The sequence below is a fragment of the Bombyx mori genome, chromosome 22 (genome assembly GCF_030269925.1).
Source record: "Bombyx mori chromosome 22, ASM3026992v2".
NCBI lineage: Eukaryota > Metazoa > Arthropoda > Insecta > Lepidoptera > Bombycidae > Bombyx > Bombyx mori.
In genome coordinates, this window is record NC_085128.1 from 4834477 (window position 1) to 4852382 (window position 17906).

The 17906-nt window shown below is 33.7% G+C and overlaps 1 protein-coding gene and 3 long non-coding RNA genes across 6 annotated transcripts in view; 1 reads left to right on the forward strand and 3 right to left on the reverse strand.

The window, feature by feature from the left end:
• Positions 1-304: 304 nt before the first annotated feature.
• Positions 305-2819, reverse strand: LOC134200948 (uncharacterized). The gene is made up of 2 exons (XR_009976079.1): positions 1738-2819; positions 305-1251 (listed from the first exon to the last, which is right to left on the reverse strand). It is a non-coding gene; the product is annotated as an uncharacterized LOC134200948 (long non-coding RNA).
• A 2741-nt stretch (positions 2820-5560) lies between these two features.
• On the reverse strand, positions 5561-8524 carry LOC134200949 (uncharacterized). Of its 2 annotated transcripts, XR_009976081.1 has the most exons (4): positions 7987-8058; positions 7739-7810; positions 7162-7282; positions 5561-7070 (listed from the first exon to the last, which is right to left on the reverse strand). It is a non-coding gene; the product is annotated as an uncharacterized LOC134200949 (long non-coding RNA). The 2 variants fall into 2 exon arrangements; XR_009976080.1 differs by having other exon boundaries at positions 7739-8524.
• Positions 8525-8729: 205 nt separating this feature from the next.
• Positions 8730-17906, forward strand: part of LOC101745840 (bifunctional 3'-phosphoadenosine 5'-phosphosulfate synthase) — a 63034-nt gene continuing 53857 nt past the window's right edge. Inside the window, exon 1 of one of the 2 annotated variants that reach the window (XM_038019082.2) lies at positions 8730-9350. In XM_038019082.2, coding sequence (XP_037875010.1) covers positions 9300-9350 — 51 coding nt within the window. In that variant the 5' untranslated portion in view covers positions 8730-9299. Of the gene's footprint in view, positions 9351-13890; positions 14143-17906 lie in introns of those variants that run through there. The other variant, XM_038019081.2, reaches the window with a different exon arrangement.
• The window catches only part of LOC134200953 (uncharacterized), a 75870-nt gene continuing 68778 nt past the window's right edge, over positions 10815-17906 (reverse strand). The window contains exon 2 of the long non-coding RNA XR_009976085.1: positions 10815-12442. This is a non-coding gene — a long non-coding RNA (uncharacterized LOC134200953). The remainder of the gene's footprint in view (positions 12443-17906) is intronic.

The window sequence follows — 17906 nt, forward strand, 5'->3', positions numbered from 1 at the left end:
GATATTATGCACAAGTTCAAATGCATATGTATTGTGCTAAAAGTAAAACTTGCTACTTTTGTGTAGCATCCAGCAACTTTGAAAAAACTAATCAGGTCACTATAATTAGTAGGTATTGATTTTGATTCCGAGTAAGTTGCACAGTTGTTAGATAATGTAGTTTCTTTTTGGAAGAATAACAATTTTCTAATCTTACACAAAAATGTAATGTTAAATATTTGAAAAAAACTTTATACCTATTTTCCTTTTAGGGAGTACAAAATATTGATGTGTACAAAGTGAATGTGATTTAATAAAAATAATATTTCAATTTAAATTATGTTTTATTAAAAATTATTCTTAACATACAGGTACAAAGGTTACATAACATTAATATTTATTCCTTTTCATATATATAAGCCCATATTTAGCACATTTGTGGAAAACAGAATCAAAATAATAATGAGTTGCTAGCCATAGAAGACCAGCATAAAAGTCTTATTAAAATCTGTTCAGTAGTTTTTGAATGAAGAGTGAAAATACTTACAAAACTTCCTATTTATAAGTAAGGATTACTTATTTAATTAAAGAGTTTTGTAGGTGGCAAACTATCTAAAAACTTTCTATTTTCCACCAAGTTGACATCAATTATCCTTCCTGCATATATATTTATTGTATTGTTTTTTTTATAGTCTAACAAGGGGTGATATTACATTTGCAATTTCTGGGAGTTTGTTGAAAAATATATTGCTTGCTTGACTTACAGATAAATCGAAATCATCAGCCAATTGAGAGAATGTTCTATTTAATGTTATTCTCATCAGACATAATATAATATTTTGTTCAGAAACATTTGTATGTTTCTCAATCAAGCCTATTATGAAACATAATTCTTGTGGAAGACCAATATATAAACGTTGTTTATTTTTCACTTTAGATAAAGTTGTTAACACATTCATTTTTTCAACTTTTTAGTCTTCTTGAGAGCTATAGTCTGAAGTGCACAAGTCTTTGATGGAGTGGAGATATAGAGAGATAACTCATAGTCAACAGTTGATCCTTCTGTTGCTGGTGCATTTGACTCATCACTGTCAAATTTGTCCTCAGGAACAACAGTTTTTTTTTTGCTGGTTCTGATTGTTTACTTATACTTGCTTCAGATATATTAAGGGGTGATGTGGCAATACACACTTGCCTTGCCTTTGTGTTCCTGTGCTGGAGCTACTTGGATAGCTTTGTCATTGCTACACCTATTTTCAAGTGGCTGGACATCTGGAAATATGAAATAATGTTAGCAATTTCCAACAAACGTATAGTTTGTAAATATATAGGATTATATGTGTACTGTCGTAGTAGTAGTAGTAGTATTTAACTTCCTAGTCATCATCATCAGCCCATATAATATATCCCCTTGCTGGACACTGGCCTTCACTACCATTGAGAGGGTTTTTAGGCCTTAGTCCACCACGCTGGCCTAGTGCTGGTTGGTGGATTACACACCTAAGAAAATCCTAAGAACATTTAGGTGTGCAGGTTTCATCACAATGTTTTCCTTCACTGTTAAAGTAAGTAAGTGATATTACACTGTGATAAATTTTCATTTTCACAAACTTCCTAGTACCTTATGTAATAGGAACTGAGATCCACTTGCCCATTTTGGCTACTTCCACTAACTAACTAACTATTCTCATTTTTTCTGATATTGTTATTTGATTAGGAGATCTGTGAGTGTAACTAATTATTGACAGTTACACCTACCTTGCCTACAAGATGGCAAAGGTATAATAATACGACACATCTCATTTTTAGTCGTCTCTTCAATTTCCTTGATAATAGTGAGTCTTTGCCGTTTCACAAATGCAGGCCGAGGTTCACTATGAGTGAATTTTCGTTTTCTATCTGCCCGACAATCGAATTTGGATGGTAAACAGTTTGGTTTCATTCGAATTCATTTAATGGAGCTCATTATCTTGTATTGCATATAATTCTCCATGTAGTTTTCCAGCTAAAACATGAAATAATTTTCCAACAATTTCAATACATAACCTATAAAAAAAATATTAAAATGTTATTTTACTAATGTTAGGAATATAATTTCGACTGTGTCAAAATGTTATTATAATGTATACCTACATTATCTCTTGAAAGATAAATAATGAACATATTTACTTATTTGTTTATATTACCTATGTGAACTCTTAACCTATCTTTTTTATACCTTCATAGCGATAGGTATATAGGAGGATGGAAAAAATGTATTTGGTCTAACTTTACGCGAATGCACATTATTTTATTTATTTTGTTTTTAATTTTTTTTAATTAAACTGTATACCAATTAATTGATCCTTCAGGATTTATAATTGTTTTTTTTTCACGATTAAAACCGCGTAGAAAGTTTAGGCATTATAGTTGACGCATGCGCCATAGATTATACACTTATGGCATGCGCAGTACACATATTTTGTATACATTTATTCAACTAATACAATTAATTAAACAAAAAATGAGTAATTTCGAAAGAGAACAAATGTATTTTATATAAGAACAATCGAAAATGAATATTTACGAGTAATTAAGGACGAACAAATATTAAAAATTGCAATCGAGGGGCTAACTTTTAGATATATTTTTAATATTTTTTTTAAAATAAATAAATGGGGAACAAACAATTATTAACAATGAACAATCAAGAACAAATGATGAACAAACGAATTAATAGAAAATAAGTAGAAAACAGGAAAAAAAAATTTTTTTGAGGGGCTAACTTCATTCACCTCTGTAAGGCTTGATATGAATTTAATATACTGCAAAGCCGTTCCTTCTTAATTAGCTATACTGGTTGCTGCTTAAAATGGAACGCAGTACAGTATATTGTCATCGACGTTTTCGGCTTCGTTTTCACTTCAACAAAAAATAATTGTATAATTTAAGTTATATTTAAAAATTACATAATGATATACTTTACTTTTTCGTAAAAGAAAATATTGTTATTCAAGCAATTTAATGTATGATAAATAACTGAATCATTGAAATGAGGGCATGATCATAGACCTGTAAAGTAAGGTTTCATACTTCAGTGGGCATACTTCAGCAATGCCAGGGGCAGCGGCTTGGCTCTGCCCCTGGCATTGCTGAAGTCCATGGGCGACGGTAACCACTCACCATCATCGTGTAATAAAAATCAAACCCGCAAAATTATAATTTGCGTAATCACTGGTGGTAGGACCTCTTGGGAGTCCGCACGGGTAGGTACCACCACCTCACCTAATTCCGCCGTGAAGCACTGACGATTCTACGGCTGCCGCATTCCTAATACTGTCCATATGAAGCGCATTCATTGATGTACTAATAAAATTCGTTATAATGACTTCTTCGATGCGTGTAATCGGGCTTAGTTCGTGCTTCCTGCACGCCTTACTGGTGGTAGGACCTCTTGTGAATCCGCGCGGGTAGGTACCACCACCCCGCCTATTTCTGCCGTGAAGCAGTAATGCCTTTCGGTTCGAAGGGTGGGGTAGCCGTTGTAACTATACTGAGACCTTAGAACTTATATCTCAAGGTGGGTGGCGCATTTACGTTGTAGATGTCTATGGGCTCCAGTAACCACTTAACACCAGGAGGGCTGTGAGCACGTCCACCCATCTAAGCAATAAAAAAAAAGGTGGGCCGTAAGCTCGTCTACAAGGGCAATAAAAAAATAAAATGATAAAGTGATCACGTGATCAAAGCATTGACAACACCTTACCTCGAAAACACCAGTGTTCACAATAGAAAAATTGCGACGTATAAGACGTCATATATCTTTTTTTTATTTCCGCTACTGCGACAGTATAATCATAGATTATACACTTAATATATTTGTATAATAATAGTGTCAGTCCAAAACGGAACGAATTTCTCCCCGGTAAGAGCACTAAGCAGAGCTCGAACTAGTTTTTGTTTGTTAATGTATTTTTTATTATAATACCTCTTCAGGATTAAAACTGTAGTAATGGTAGCTCAATATCTGTGTGCAAGTATAGCATAGTAAAATAAAATAACTGGTTTTCGGGTACAAAAAAATTTTAATCTAACAAAAATATTTCGCCGGTTTTATCGGTGCTCAAACATACTTATTATTTTTGCTATTAATGTGATGTTAATCAAGAATCTGACTTCAGCTGTCACTTAAGTGTAATTATTAAAATATAAATATTTCTTTTCATAGTTGTTTTATTTCTAGCCCACTGAGTTTCTCGCCGAATTTTCTCGGTAGGTCGCGATTAAAAACTAGTGGTAGATTCTGCGAAGCACTGCTCAAGTGCTGGGGTTAGTGTTAGCAAATTGTCTCATGCTGAGCTCGTGAGCTCACCTTCCCGTCCGGGCGTAGCTAGAATAGCCCCTTAAGCTACAAGTTAATAGACGAAAGAAAGTTTTACTTCTAATAATACATAAACTAATATGAAAAGCCATATTAATATCTATTTTCGAAGATTCAGCCAAGTACAATCGGCCGCCTACAAGTTTTTTTTTCCTACCTAAGCTGAAAGCCTTGAGAGAGGCTATATCAGCGTAGCCTTAACTAGTAAGTGAGCTCACGGGGCTCAAACCTGACGATGTTGCTAACACGAACCCTAGCAAGAGCCGTGCTTCGCAGAATTTACCGCCGGATCGGAAACGCGACCCACTGAGATGATCCGGCGAGAAACTCAGTGGGCTGTGTCTGAGGGTTAATATACTCGTCGAGCCCTTCGTCGCAAGCGACGGATTCAATAAGAACGACGACCGGCGCTTGAGGTACCTGGAAACACTGTTAGTGGATCGGGAGGATCCGAAATGACGTGTTTTGGGCAACGTCAATTGTGTACCATTCTGTCCGCAGCATCGGGAATGTAGTTACCGGCGGCCACGATGAGAGAGTTCTCGTGTCGTGCCGCTTTATCGAAGTGGCGCATCCATGCCGACTGAAGATACTTACTAATGGACTCTAAATCCAGGTCGTCATGGAGGTGGCCGCCTACCTGGGCAGCAGCTTTCTTAATAACACGTTTAAACGGTATTCCGGTCATAAACATTTTGACAGCTTATTTTATTTCTTTTTTCTTATAAAATAATTTCTTAAAGTTTAAGTTATTTAGGAATTTTGTTAAAATATTATATTATATGCAAAATACTCCTTTAAAATGGGATACATACATTTTCTTTGCATGTCCATTAGGCAAAACAAAGATAATGATAATGTTGCCAAAATTGTCAGTTGTCAGTTTCCAGTTGTGATTGCTGTCGCATAGATTATACACTTAATATATTTGAGATAGATGCGCAACTCTCATTTTTATTTTTGCTTTAGTTAGAGCCCGGGACAGCAGGCGTCGCTGCTGTCGATTATTAGTCTCCCTACCCCCCACCAGGTGGCTTTTTTAGTAATTTTAATATTTTTTATAATTAACTCTCTTTATGAAAAAATCTTATCGTTTAGAATCGCTGAAATTCCCGGTAGTACTTATGAAATATTAAAGAACGTTTGATTGTGTTCAGCATTCTAATCGATAAGACCTTTTCATACAGAGAGAAAACAGTTTTTTTAAATAAAAAGCTGTAATTCTCTGTAAGCTATTTAATTTCCCTATATTAAAAAACAATTTACTGTTAAAAGATAGTATGAACGTACAATTGTATAAAATTTCGAATAACAATAACTCCTCTAGATTAATCCTACTAGAGTACTTAATAACATTAAATCGAAAGTTATCTAAAAGTTAATTAAGTCTAGATAATCAAATCATTCAATGTCACTTAAGTCATTTGTGCGAAATATAAACATGTCAGCTTTCCATTACAAACATAGTAGACAATTTGAATTAAATTTAATAAATTTGTTTCTTAACTATAGCAGTTCTTGCTTAAAGTTGATCCTGACAGATCATGACCTTGTATGAAAATATTACATCTATAAACACTACCTATGCTTCGTCATACAATAATTGTCATTTATACTAGCATTGTAGAGATAATACACACACTAAAGTGAATACTAAATTATTCTTAGCATTCTTATAAACATTTAGAAATTTAAGAAACGATTAACCCACAATCATGTTCATAACATGTGACATTTTGTTCTGCACAAACGTTTTATTACATGATTTGAAAAACAAAAAATGTTTAAAAAATGTAATGATGATTTAAAGTACTCTTAAATATTGATAGTTTGTACTTAATGACGCTTATAGCAATCTTAGACATGATTACATTAGTTATACTTTTATTCCCTATCTAAATTATTTCTATTCTGACGTTTCTGATGCTTTAGCTTTGGTAATACTAGATGAAACAAACAGCAGATTGAAAGAAAATCATCTTAAAGTTAATTACATTCATTACAAACCATTAGTTTACATTTTGTTACAAAAGAAACTGGTGTTCGTTACATGCAAATGAATTATAAACATACACATGCAAACATAAAATGTAAATTTATCTTTTAATCCAAATTAAATGTACACTAATATTACTATTCTAAATAATAGAAAGGGTTTCGAAAATTTTTATTGCACTCAACAGCAGACGAGCACGCAACCCGGCCCATGATAAGTGGTCACCAGTGCTTATAAACTTCAGCAGTGCCATAGGGGTTGCTGTCTATCACTTAAGTTTTAATAAATTATTAATATACTCAGTCACAAGCATGTTGATTTCACATAATGAAAATGTAAGAAACATAATCATGTTTGGGCATTTTCATTTATATCTGCTCATACAGAAAACACAACTTAGCAAATATATTCCACAGTTAATCTAAATAATTGCAAATAATGCTTTTAAAGACCGTTGACTTTTGATCATTAATTAAAATCATCTTCTCGTAGAATTTACAAAAGGTTATTTACAAAAATTTATATCAGTATTTTCATATATTATTAACTTACTAATTACAACTATTCAAACGTAATACTATAACTATAAGAACTAAACAACCTATTTTAAAACAAAATTGGCATCAATTTAGTTCTTATGAACTATTTCAATTATTAATTTATCAATTATAAACATATTTAAAAAAAATTAAGATCCCTTGAGAGTTCACGTTCCTTGCTGAATCAGTTTCTCTTCTGAAACGGAGAAACAAAGTATCTTAAGTATGTAACAAATATTGAAAAAATACGACCATGAAAAATTTAGTGTTAATGTAATCTTACTTACAAATTAATATATTACATAACACGTTCTGGTTCAAATATAGTGCATCAATCTTTTCATGTTTCAGACATTTTAGTGCTCCTTATAATTTTTCCATAAAATTTTGTCATTATCAAACCTTTGTCTACAAAAATAAAAACATTATTTTATATTGGGTAGAAGGATGAACGTGGTCACAGGCCACTTGGTGTAACTTAGTTATCAAACACCAGGAAACAAAACGTGAATGCCATCATCTAACTTTGGATGTGAGATCAATTGTGCTGTATTTTATTTAAACAGGAAAGCATGACTGATTGATCATTCCAAAAAACTAGTTCGGGCCCACTTGACAATAAGCATATAATACGCTGAGTTGCAAAACATAAATACTTCCACCCACTCGAGACAATTTTATTATCTGAGGTGTGTGTGTGATAGTACGAGACTTAATACCGACTGTTTTGATCAAAACTTAACATATATGATAGCTAAGCAGCAGAAATAGGAAGGACCATTAGTTGGTGCTAATTCATTTAATTATATTATGAATAATAATTCTGTTAGCAAATAATATACCGGGAAAATAGTGTAAACTCACCGTTATCAAGGCATCCGAAATAGCATTTCATTTTCGATCTTCGAGGCATGCTGATTTTTAATAATAAACATTCTGTAAGAAATGAAAATAGTTACACAGGCTTACGAAACGCTAACGAAGAAAAAAGTATTGGAGCCAAGTTATGTCTAAAGAGAATTCAAAACAGAGTTTCTCAATGTCTAATCGTCTAATATTCTCATAAAGCTAAAAGTTGCTCTAAATTAATACTACAACGTAAAATAACTCACACCAAGACCAAAAAAAAACGATTTAAAAAATTAAATCGTTATGACATTTTGAAAACTTTTTTTTTTTTTTGAGATTGTTTTACGGCCCTGGAATTTTGAAAACTTCAAAGCAGTGTTTCCACTTACGTTTTTTTTAACACATTTTACCCTAGTTTCTTTTGAATTTACCCTAAAATTTCCTAGACAACTTTCATAAATCATTTATATAGAAAGCGTAAATAAAATACAGAAAATAAACCACAGCATATAATTTAATGTAGGTATATATAATATAAACGCCCCCAGAAGATCATAGATCTATAGGATTAGAATTTTCAAGGAAGTCGACGCATTGCTTTTATATTCTTTTGCTGCACAACCTAACACTGTTCGGTTCTAAAATTGAGCAATTGTTTGCTGGCAAAGTTGGGAACTTTCTATGAAGCAAGCCGTTCAGGGTTTCATTAGAAAGCCTGTTTCTTTTGTCAGTTTTTTAATTTGAGAACACTGAATAATCTTTCCACCTCAGTCTTTGAAGAAGGAACTGCTAGCAAAAGTGAAATGACAATTACAAGGTTTTCGTAAATGAAATTACCATGATAATCTTTCATGGTACATGAAGTACCTGTATATTACAATACAAGTAAGTTCTGGTGACATCAACGAAAATAAGTAAATAAAAATTTGGCGGATTATACTTATTGGGATTCTGGGGAATCCCTAAGAAAAAGCAGTGGCTTAATCAATGATTTACTTTACTAGAGGGTTACTGTTGAATCAAACCTTTATAGTTTTTATACACAACTCTGTTTTATTCTTTTACTTGTCAACTCGACTTAATGTCATTCTCTCTCCATAAAATAAAATGTTCATTGTTTTACTTTAATTATCGTTTATTTTAAAATTCACAACAGTTACTAGTATAGGCTTTGCTTTTTACCCCGAAATATCCTAAATCCTGGTATTTTTTAAATTGTCTTTATCATCCAAAATATCAGCTATTTTTCCCTAAAAAAGGGAGAATTCCCTAAAAGTGGAAGCACTGCTTCAAAGTACGCTACATTTTTTATTGAGTCAGAACTCATATCTGCCATCTAGTGAGTTTATTAGATCATTAATGCCTAAAAGTTACAAAAATGACGTCGCCACAGGAGTAAGATGACGCTAGTTGTATGTTATTTTCCTTTGTATGGGAGTTGCACCCCCCTGTGCTGTCGGCATATCTGTCAAAGTACAAGTACTTAGATGTACCTAAACTTAATTTAAAATAAATTAACATAAGTGAAATTACTAGGTACATTAATAAATTCAATAACTTATAGTTAACATCAATTATGGAAACAACTGTGGATGGCCCTTCAGCACCAAAGAAGAAGCTTAAAACTGTAAGTGACTTACATTTTAAAGTGAACAAAAATTATATTATTTCTTTCTTTCTGACCGGTTTTTTTAATTTATTAGTTCTTAATGATAAAACGAAATTATATCATTTTTTTTCTGTCGTAAAGTTGTGCAATTTTAGGGACAACTAAGACCAAGTATGCCGAACGCTATTGGAATCATAATGCCCAAAAATATTAACAAAAATTTACATTACGCAGGTGTGAAACTAGTGTTATAGTAACAGTTAATGGTTTGACCTACTTACTATCTTGGCACTATCAATTGAAAAGTATGGCTAATGGTCTTAAAATACAACATTGTTTTATTTACTTAGATTTATTATATTTTTGAGTTTAATTTTTATATTATTGTTTAAGCTTGACCATAATAGTGAGTGATTTTTTCTTAGTAAGTGAAATTGCAACATTCAATAAGTTGTGGTAGGCTCATGTGAGTTTAAAAAACCTCTTAAAGTAATTATTTAAAATTGCTAATGAATTGTTTACCAAATGTATTATAAGTAGAAAATTTAGAATCTGAATGTATAAATTAAATGAATGCATAAAAAGTTTGGATTAATGATGATCTGAAACTTGAAAATAATTTTTAATGTCTGTGGAGGGGCTTGTCTTATGTTTTGAACTGTAGGTTTTAAGGTAAATGCTCTGAGGGATTATGGGAGATTTCATATCAATCACTTTCATTCACCATCATACTTATAGGCTGTGCATTTCAGCATACTTGGAAGATGATAATGAAAAACCTCTTCATTAGCTAGGGAGTACATTAGTAGGAGTACTTTAGAGTACATTAATGGAAATCAAAAATAAGGTTTAATTTAACAATTCAATATTATCAATGAAATGAAATGTATGAATCCAATAACTTCTTTTATTAATTTCAAATGTCACCATTAGTTGTCATTGTTGATCTGGGCCATTTGACTTTTTAGTAAAGAACTGTGCCTGAATTATTGTAAACTCCCTATGTGGTAGAATATTGATATATATATGTAAACAATATAATTTAAAGGATAATCATTTTAAGTGATGTGACAGTAATCTTTCTGATAATGGCAATTACTGTGGATTAATAACCGTAAATACGTATAATATTGCTGCATTATCAGATGATTGTAATGTTAGTCCAATTAAAGAATTTGTGTTTTTTATCACTAGTTAAATATCTGTAAAGATACACTTACACATATTATGAGACATAGTTTGATATTGGGAAAAAGATAAGATGTAATCATACCGTAAATATGTTGGTAAAGTCAAGTAGGCAATATTTAAAGTTATGTGTGAAACTTTATATACATACATATCTACTGAGTTATAGTAGTATCTAGTTTTGTAAATAGCATTTAAAGTGTATCATTTAGTATAACACGATATATAATAATATCAGTCAGAAAATAAGAATATACTTTAAAAAAAAAATTAATAAAATCCCAAATGGTGCTATTGAATCCCTATCTTTTTTTTATTTAAAATAAATAATAGGTAGTTTAACTAAAAAAATAGCTAAGATAATAAGCTAAAAAAATAGTGATTAAGAAAGAAAAAAAATGTGTGGGATGCCAGAAATCAATTTCTGTAAAGATTTAATTAACAGATATTGGTGAAAGTAAAGTCATAATTACAAAATTATCAAAATATCTTAAAATCACTCCATGCTATTTCACAATAAAATTATTGTTTTGTCACTTCCCTTTTTTACTCATAGAAAATTATTTTCTACATTTTTCTTCAGCTACAAAAGTCTTTTTTAGTTATTTAAAGAGGCATTTATTTTTGCTTTTTTGTAGTCTTTACAGATGATAATTTCATAGTAATGAGGAATATGGTTTTTATTATATTTAGTACAGATGTGAAACCAAGTAAGTAATTAAAGATTGTGCTATAATTTATTTCGTAATCTAATCATTTCATCTAATACATCAACACCATTGCATGGGACTCTTCCTGTCAACTCTGAGCAATCAAGTTCTTCTATCAAATGACAGCTTCCGTGACTACCGGCGTTATATTCGATTCTGGAGAAGGAGCTTTAGAAAAGACGACATATCCAAGGAAGGCAGCAAACTGTTTTAAATGCCCGTCACGTCATTGATCCTGAAAATCCTGAGGATAATCAGACAATTATATAAAATTGTATTCTTATCGTTCTTTAAGTGTGCGAGGTTTCAATTCAATCTGACATTTCGAAGTTTTTTTTTAATTGCCCTTATAGGCAGAGGAGCATACGGCTGATGTTTAGTGGTTACCGTCGCCCAGCAATGCCAGGAGCAGAGACAAACCGTAAGTGGGTGAAAATCACGTTCAAATACTCCATTACATAGATACTTACACACGAAGACAATAAAAGCGCGTTAACAAAGGGATTCTTTTTCTTATTTATTTATTGCTTAGGTGGGCGGACGAGCTCACGTTCCACCTGGTGTTAAGCGGTTACCAGAGCCTATAGACATCTACAACGTAAATGCCGCCACCTACCTTGATATATAAGTTCTAAGGTCTGAGTATAGTTACAACAATGTAGTTACTATATACATTCACTAATTTGTAAGCTGTGACTGTGCCTGCAGTACTGTCACTATCGGTGTTCACTTCATGAAGCATAATTAGTTCCAGTCTGTTAGCAAGAATGATAACGAGTTCTATAATGGCTGGAAATTTATTTAGTAAAAAATAATAATATTTAAACGTGTTCTCAAAATATACAATTTAAATTGTGGCTCAATTGCACTCATTCCATTACTAAATAATATTGTAATGGCAAATGGTAATGTTGGTAAAAATCGCCCGAAGCCAAAATAGAATAATGATGATCGTCATTTACGTGAAAAGTTGCTATACTCCCTGCTTATTATACCGGGTTTCGTGTGTCTCTACTATCCGAAATAATATTCTTGCATAGTACTCGAAACTGCCATCTTAGATTATCAATTGAACCCTCAATTGGCGCCTCACGTAGAGCTTGCCGGTACAACGCCCCTCTTTCAAGAACTAATCTGCTTCATCGGTTATCCGTTCTGTGACATATTTGGTCTGGTCATTTCCAATTCACTTTGCTGATCAAAAGCCACCACCTGTTTATCCAATGATATACTCTTAGGTACATGTTATATTCTAGATTTATTAATCACTAGCGACCCGCCCTCGCTTCGCTTCGGAAACATTAAAACACACATGAAAAACACAAAAAAAAAAAATTAAAAAAAAAATTAAAAAATGTAGCCTATGTTCATCAGGTACAATGTCGGCTTCTAATGGAAAAAGAATTTTTCAAATCGGTCCAGTAGTTTCGGAGCCTATTCGAAACAAACAAACAAACAAATCTTTCCTCTTTATAATATTAGTATAGATAGAATTTTAAAGAGCTTATCACCTGTTCTGATAGCAACTTTTTTGGACCTACATATATTATGTTATCACTGCTCCCAGTTCGGGACAGTGTGTACGCATCGATGTCATAGCGTTATATAAAAATGTATTTGAAATTAAATCACGTAAGATAACCATAGCTCGATTCAGAAAAAACTAATAACACCACCTATCGCCTGATACCGTTGAAGACGCGCTTATAAAGATTAAATTTAAAATATTTTAAATTAAGATAGATTGATTATTTTTTGTTAACGGCCTAGAAGTTACATTAAAAAGGTTGTAATCGTAAGGGCAATAGCAATTTTGAAATTGGAATTAATAAACATGGGCTTAAATCATTACAGTTATGCTAATTATGTGTGTAACCCAAAAAAAAAACGAAGATATACTAATTAAGAAAAAATATTTAGATTCGGTGTTTTTTCCCCTACCTAGTCTAGTAACCTCAAAGGTTTATTCTAGATTCACCGAGCTAGTAGGTGAGCTCACGGGGCTCAAACCAGGAGTGTTGCTAAAACTTGCCCTAGCAAGAGCAGTGCTTCGCAGAATCTACCACGGGATCGGAAACGCGACCCACTGAGAAGATTCGGCGAGAAACTCAGTGGGCTGTGTCTATGGGTTAATTTACTCGTCGAGCCCTTCGTAGCAAGCGATGGGTTCGGCGAGGACGGTGACTGGTGCATTAGATGTACGTGTAATACAAAGCACAGCACACATTATTTGAAAGTTATCTCTTCATATCATGATAGCGCGAATGTCTGTCTCGCTTTTTTTTGATTCCGCAGGACATCAAAAATATTATTAATTGTAATTTTTCTTCAAAAATCTCAGACTCCTTATTCATACTTTCCCGCCAAAATGCATACATCTGCCTTGACTAGCGTCTCTCTCTCCGTACATTTAATTACAAAATGTCGTATTAGTGATTGATAAATTCACTGGCGATTTTGCATTATTGTCATAGTTATGCACGTGCTTGTGTGCGCGTATTGTTATATTATTATATAACAAAGAAAATTATTGAACCTAAGGCTAACAGGGAAAGAAAGGCCCGGGAAAAATCAAGGTCATTTTTTTTTTCTAATGGCTGTTAATTATTTCCTACATCGTTTTCATTTAAAATTGTGTACGAACTGCAACTAAGCAACAATCCGACAATTCACTACAGTTATTCAACTGTTTAAATTACGTCAAAGTAAAGTGATCGCGCCAGTTGCGACTTCAGCGGCGCGCACGCCGGTTCGTCATTCCGCGCGGTTTCGTGTCAACAGCAACGAGATATTTGTTGATTTCCCAAATACGTTTGTCCCAGAAAATGAGTCTCGAATTGAGAAATAAAAAAGTGTCCGATACTTTTGTGAAGTATAAAATAGCGGAATGGGGGAATGGAAATATACGAGCGGTTTGTATATTTATTTATATAGTTGTTTTTATTTTTTTAACTATTTCATAATAGTGCAGTCGATGTTTGTTTGTAAAGTCTTCTTTTTGGTTAATAATTGAAATTAAAGAGCCTTTTAAAAATTATCCGTAAATATAATAATTTAAATAAAAAACAAACGTTTTAAAAAATATATCCTTTGTCCGGTATCCGATATTTTGAACAGTAACATTCATACGAAAGTTTGTTCGTTAAAAATGTATTAGGCAATTTATTTATCGTAAAAAAAGGGAAGTTAATTCATATGGAAAATTGAGTTCGTGTTCAAAATTCGCGGACACATTTACTATACAATAATAATGATAAAAGAACTGAAATACGAACTGATATTACGAGTAGGTATATGCGTTTTAAGATTCATAAATAAATACCATTGTCAATTAAAATCTTCTTGAATTTAAACATCTCTCCACTATACTTTCTCAAGTTCCAACATAATTGAAATTTCACTTTCTATCCGGTTCACGGACTTTCATCTTAAACTCATACTAATTTGCCATTTTATTAATATAGTACTCGAAATTTAGTTTTATTGACTGATCGACCCGGTGGCGCAGTTTTTAGCGCTGACTTCTCGACCGAGCTCGTGGGTTCGATTCCCACTCCCAACAAACATTTGATCGGTTTTAATAGATGTGTGAGCAAGATCACGCTCCACATTATGTTCAGTGGTTTACTGGTGGTAGGACCTCTTGTGAGTCCACGCGGGTAGGTACCACCACCCTGCCTATTTCTGCCGTGAAGCAGTAATGCGTTTCGGTTTGAAGGGTAGGGCAGCAGTTGTAACTATACTTGAGAACTTAGAACTTCACATACTTCAAGAGAACATATTTCAAGATGGGTGGCGCATTTACGTTGTAGATGTCTATGGGCCCCAGTAACCACTTAACACCAGGTGGGCTGTGAGCTCGTCCACCCATCTCAGCAAAAAAAAAACCCAAAGAAATCGCAATGTGACCCAATGTCTCCCACTTTGTAATTTCAGGTTATAAGTGTCAGTTGTATAGTTTAATGACTACCCCCTCCCCTCGAAATGATGTGCATGTCTACCTCGCGGCGGAAATAGGAAGGGCGGTGGTGCCTACGTGTGCGGTCTCACAAGACTTCTTTCCATCAGTAAAGAGTTTAGTAACGAATAGTTTTGTTTGCTCTTTGTCTGAGCGTTGAACACTTATTATGTCACTGCATAATAAGTATTAATATAATAATAATAATACATATTTAAACGTCTTTATGAATGTAAATGAGTCGCTTTAAACTTTCGCGGCTATCAACATTACGCATACTATTATTTAAGGGGTTCTTACCACGATTTTTACATTTCATATGTATATCCTCATTATATCGGTGCTGTTGCAAGCGCCACGAACGTAGGTTTTTTTATTTATTGCTTATATGGGTGGTCGAGCTCACGGCCCACCTGATGTTAAGTGGTAACCGGAGCCCATATACATCTACAAAGTAAATGCCGTCACCTACCTTGAGATATGAGTTCTAAGGTCACAGTTTTTATAGTAGAACGATTGCCCCACCCTTCAAACCGGAACGCATTACTGCTTCTTGGCATTAGAAATATGCAGGGTATAGGTAGGTATGCTCGGATATTTTATCATTACGTCCCCTTTTGTTCTTGGAGTAAAATATTTCCGATAATAATGAACTTTCAACCTTTTAGAATGTCTTTACTAGATTTAAGTGGTTCTGATTATAAGTTCACACAGTACGTAAGGCATATTTCCATCTAGTCCCTCAGCATGAAATGTGTTTTGTGACTAACTCGTATACTGTTTTAGAGATATTTCGTAAACCATAGTCGTTTTTGTATAAAAATACCGCGATACTTTTCGATTTATACTCTAACGTTAGTAAAATAAGCAACAAGAAAAACTTGAAGTTAGTGCGTGTATCCTAACTATAGCAAGAAAAAAATTCGCAATTTCATAATTATCTGTTCAAAGAACTCCTTTTCAATTTTAAAAGTGTGCTAAAAATGTGCTACATTTTTCCAAGTAAGACGGTGAAGGACAAATGTACAGGGAAAAAATACAAGGATTGCATTGTTTGTCATTTGGCTAAAGAATCCGATGAACTAATAATAATATCAAAGAATTGAATTTTTTCCATGTGAAATGGTTAATACAATATCTTTACAGATATACATTCCTACATACATCTATTCGTACATATAAGACGTGAATGTTTTCTTTTTTTTTCTACCTAGCTTATGTTTATCGGTTTTACTACAAAATTCTTCTTAAAGGAATATAAATATACAAACTTCTGGTGCAAAAGTTCTTGAAAATTAATTAAACAAATCCATTTGCACTGTCTCCGTATTTGTTTTACAGTTTTTACACGTAATATAGTTTATTTGTAAGGAGTATGTTTCCTAAATTAATTAATTGTACACACATTTTTATACTAGTAGGTAGGTACTAATGAGGGACATCCGTTGTGGAATGTTTTATGGCTTGGTCCTCCATTGTGCGCAAATACTCAACACAATTATTTATTTATTTATCTATTGCTGCATACGTTTGTAATGATATTTTTTTCCCTACCTATACGCTGGTAGCTTAAGAGGCTATTCCAACAACGCCCCGACGGGTGGTTGAGCTCACGGGTTCCATTTGCTAACACTAGCCCTAGCATGAGCAGTGCTTCGCAGAATCTACCACTGAATCGGAATCGCGACCCACTTAGAAGATCCGGCGAGAGACTCAGTTTGTCTGTGTCTTTAGGTTAGTTCGCTCGTCGAACTCTTTGTCGGAGTCCATGAGTTCGACGAGGACGGTGGCCGTTGCTTCAGAGGCCAAAAAGCACCGAGAGTGAATCCGGGGGATCCGACAAGATATGTTTCGGGCGATGGCGGCTTTGCTTTGCCCCATCGTGGTCGGATAAGTACGCTTGTAAAATATGAGCTCCGACCTACTGAACACGTCATCAGGGTTAGACGGTTACCAGAACTTATAGACATCACACCGTGAATACCGCCACCCACCTTAAGACATGAGGTGACATCTCAATTATATTGTAATTTTTTTTTATTGCTTAGATGGGTGGATGAGCTCACAGCCCACCTGATGTTAAGTGGTTACTGGAGCCCATAGACATCTACAACGTAAATGCGCCACCCACCTTGAGATATAAGTTCTAAGGTCTCAGTGTAGTTACAACGGCTGCTCCACCCTTCAAACCGAAACGCATTACTGCTTCACGGCAGAAATAGGCAAGGCGGTGGTACCTACCCGTTCGGACTCCCAAGAGGTCGTACCACCAGTAATTACGCAAATTATAATTTTGCGGGTTTGATTTTTATTACACGATGTTATTCCTTCATCGTGGAAGTCAATCGTGAAAAGGACAAACCCGAAATCCATACAAACTTGGGCCTGGCGTTACAGTGCTAGAATTTGGGCATAAGTTACAATACCTAAGAAGGTTTCATGAGCCCAATTTTCAGGTCTCCCAGCAATGGCCAAATTGGTAAAATCAGACAATGTTTACATTTTAGGTTATGTTTATTGTTCGAGATATTTTAATAAAAACGATATTTTTGAGGCTGTTTCCTACTAAAGATGAGTAATTTTTTACGAAACCTGTTGCAGCAACAGGTTGCTTTAAAATAAAAATGGAACCTGTTACGAGAAATCACGCGTTAGGTTGTTTACGAAAACGAACGAAAGCCAAAAATTAAAAACAACGTAAGGCGAAACGCGCTGCGC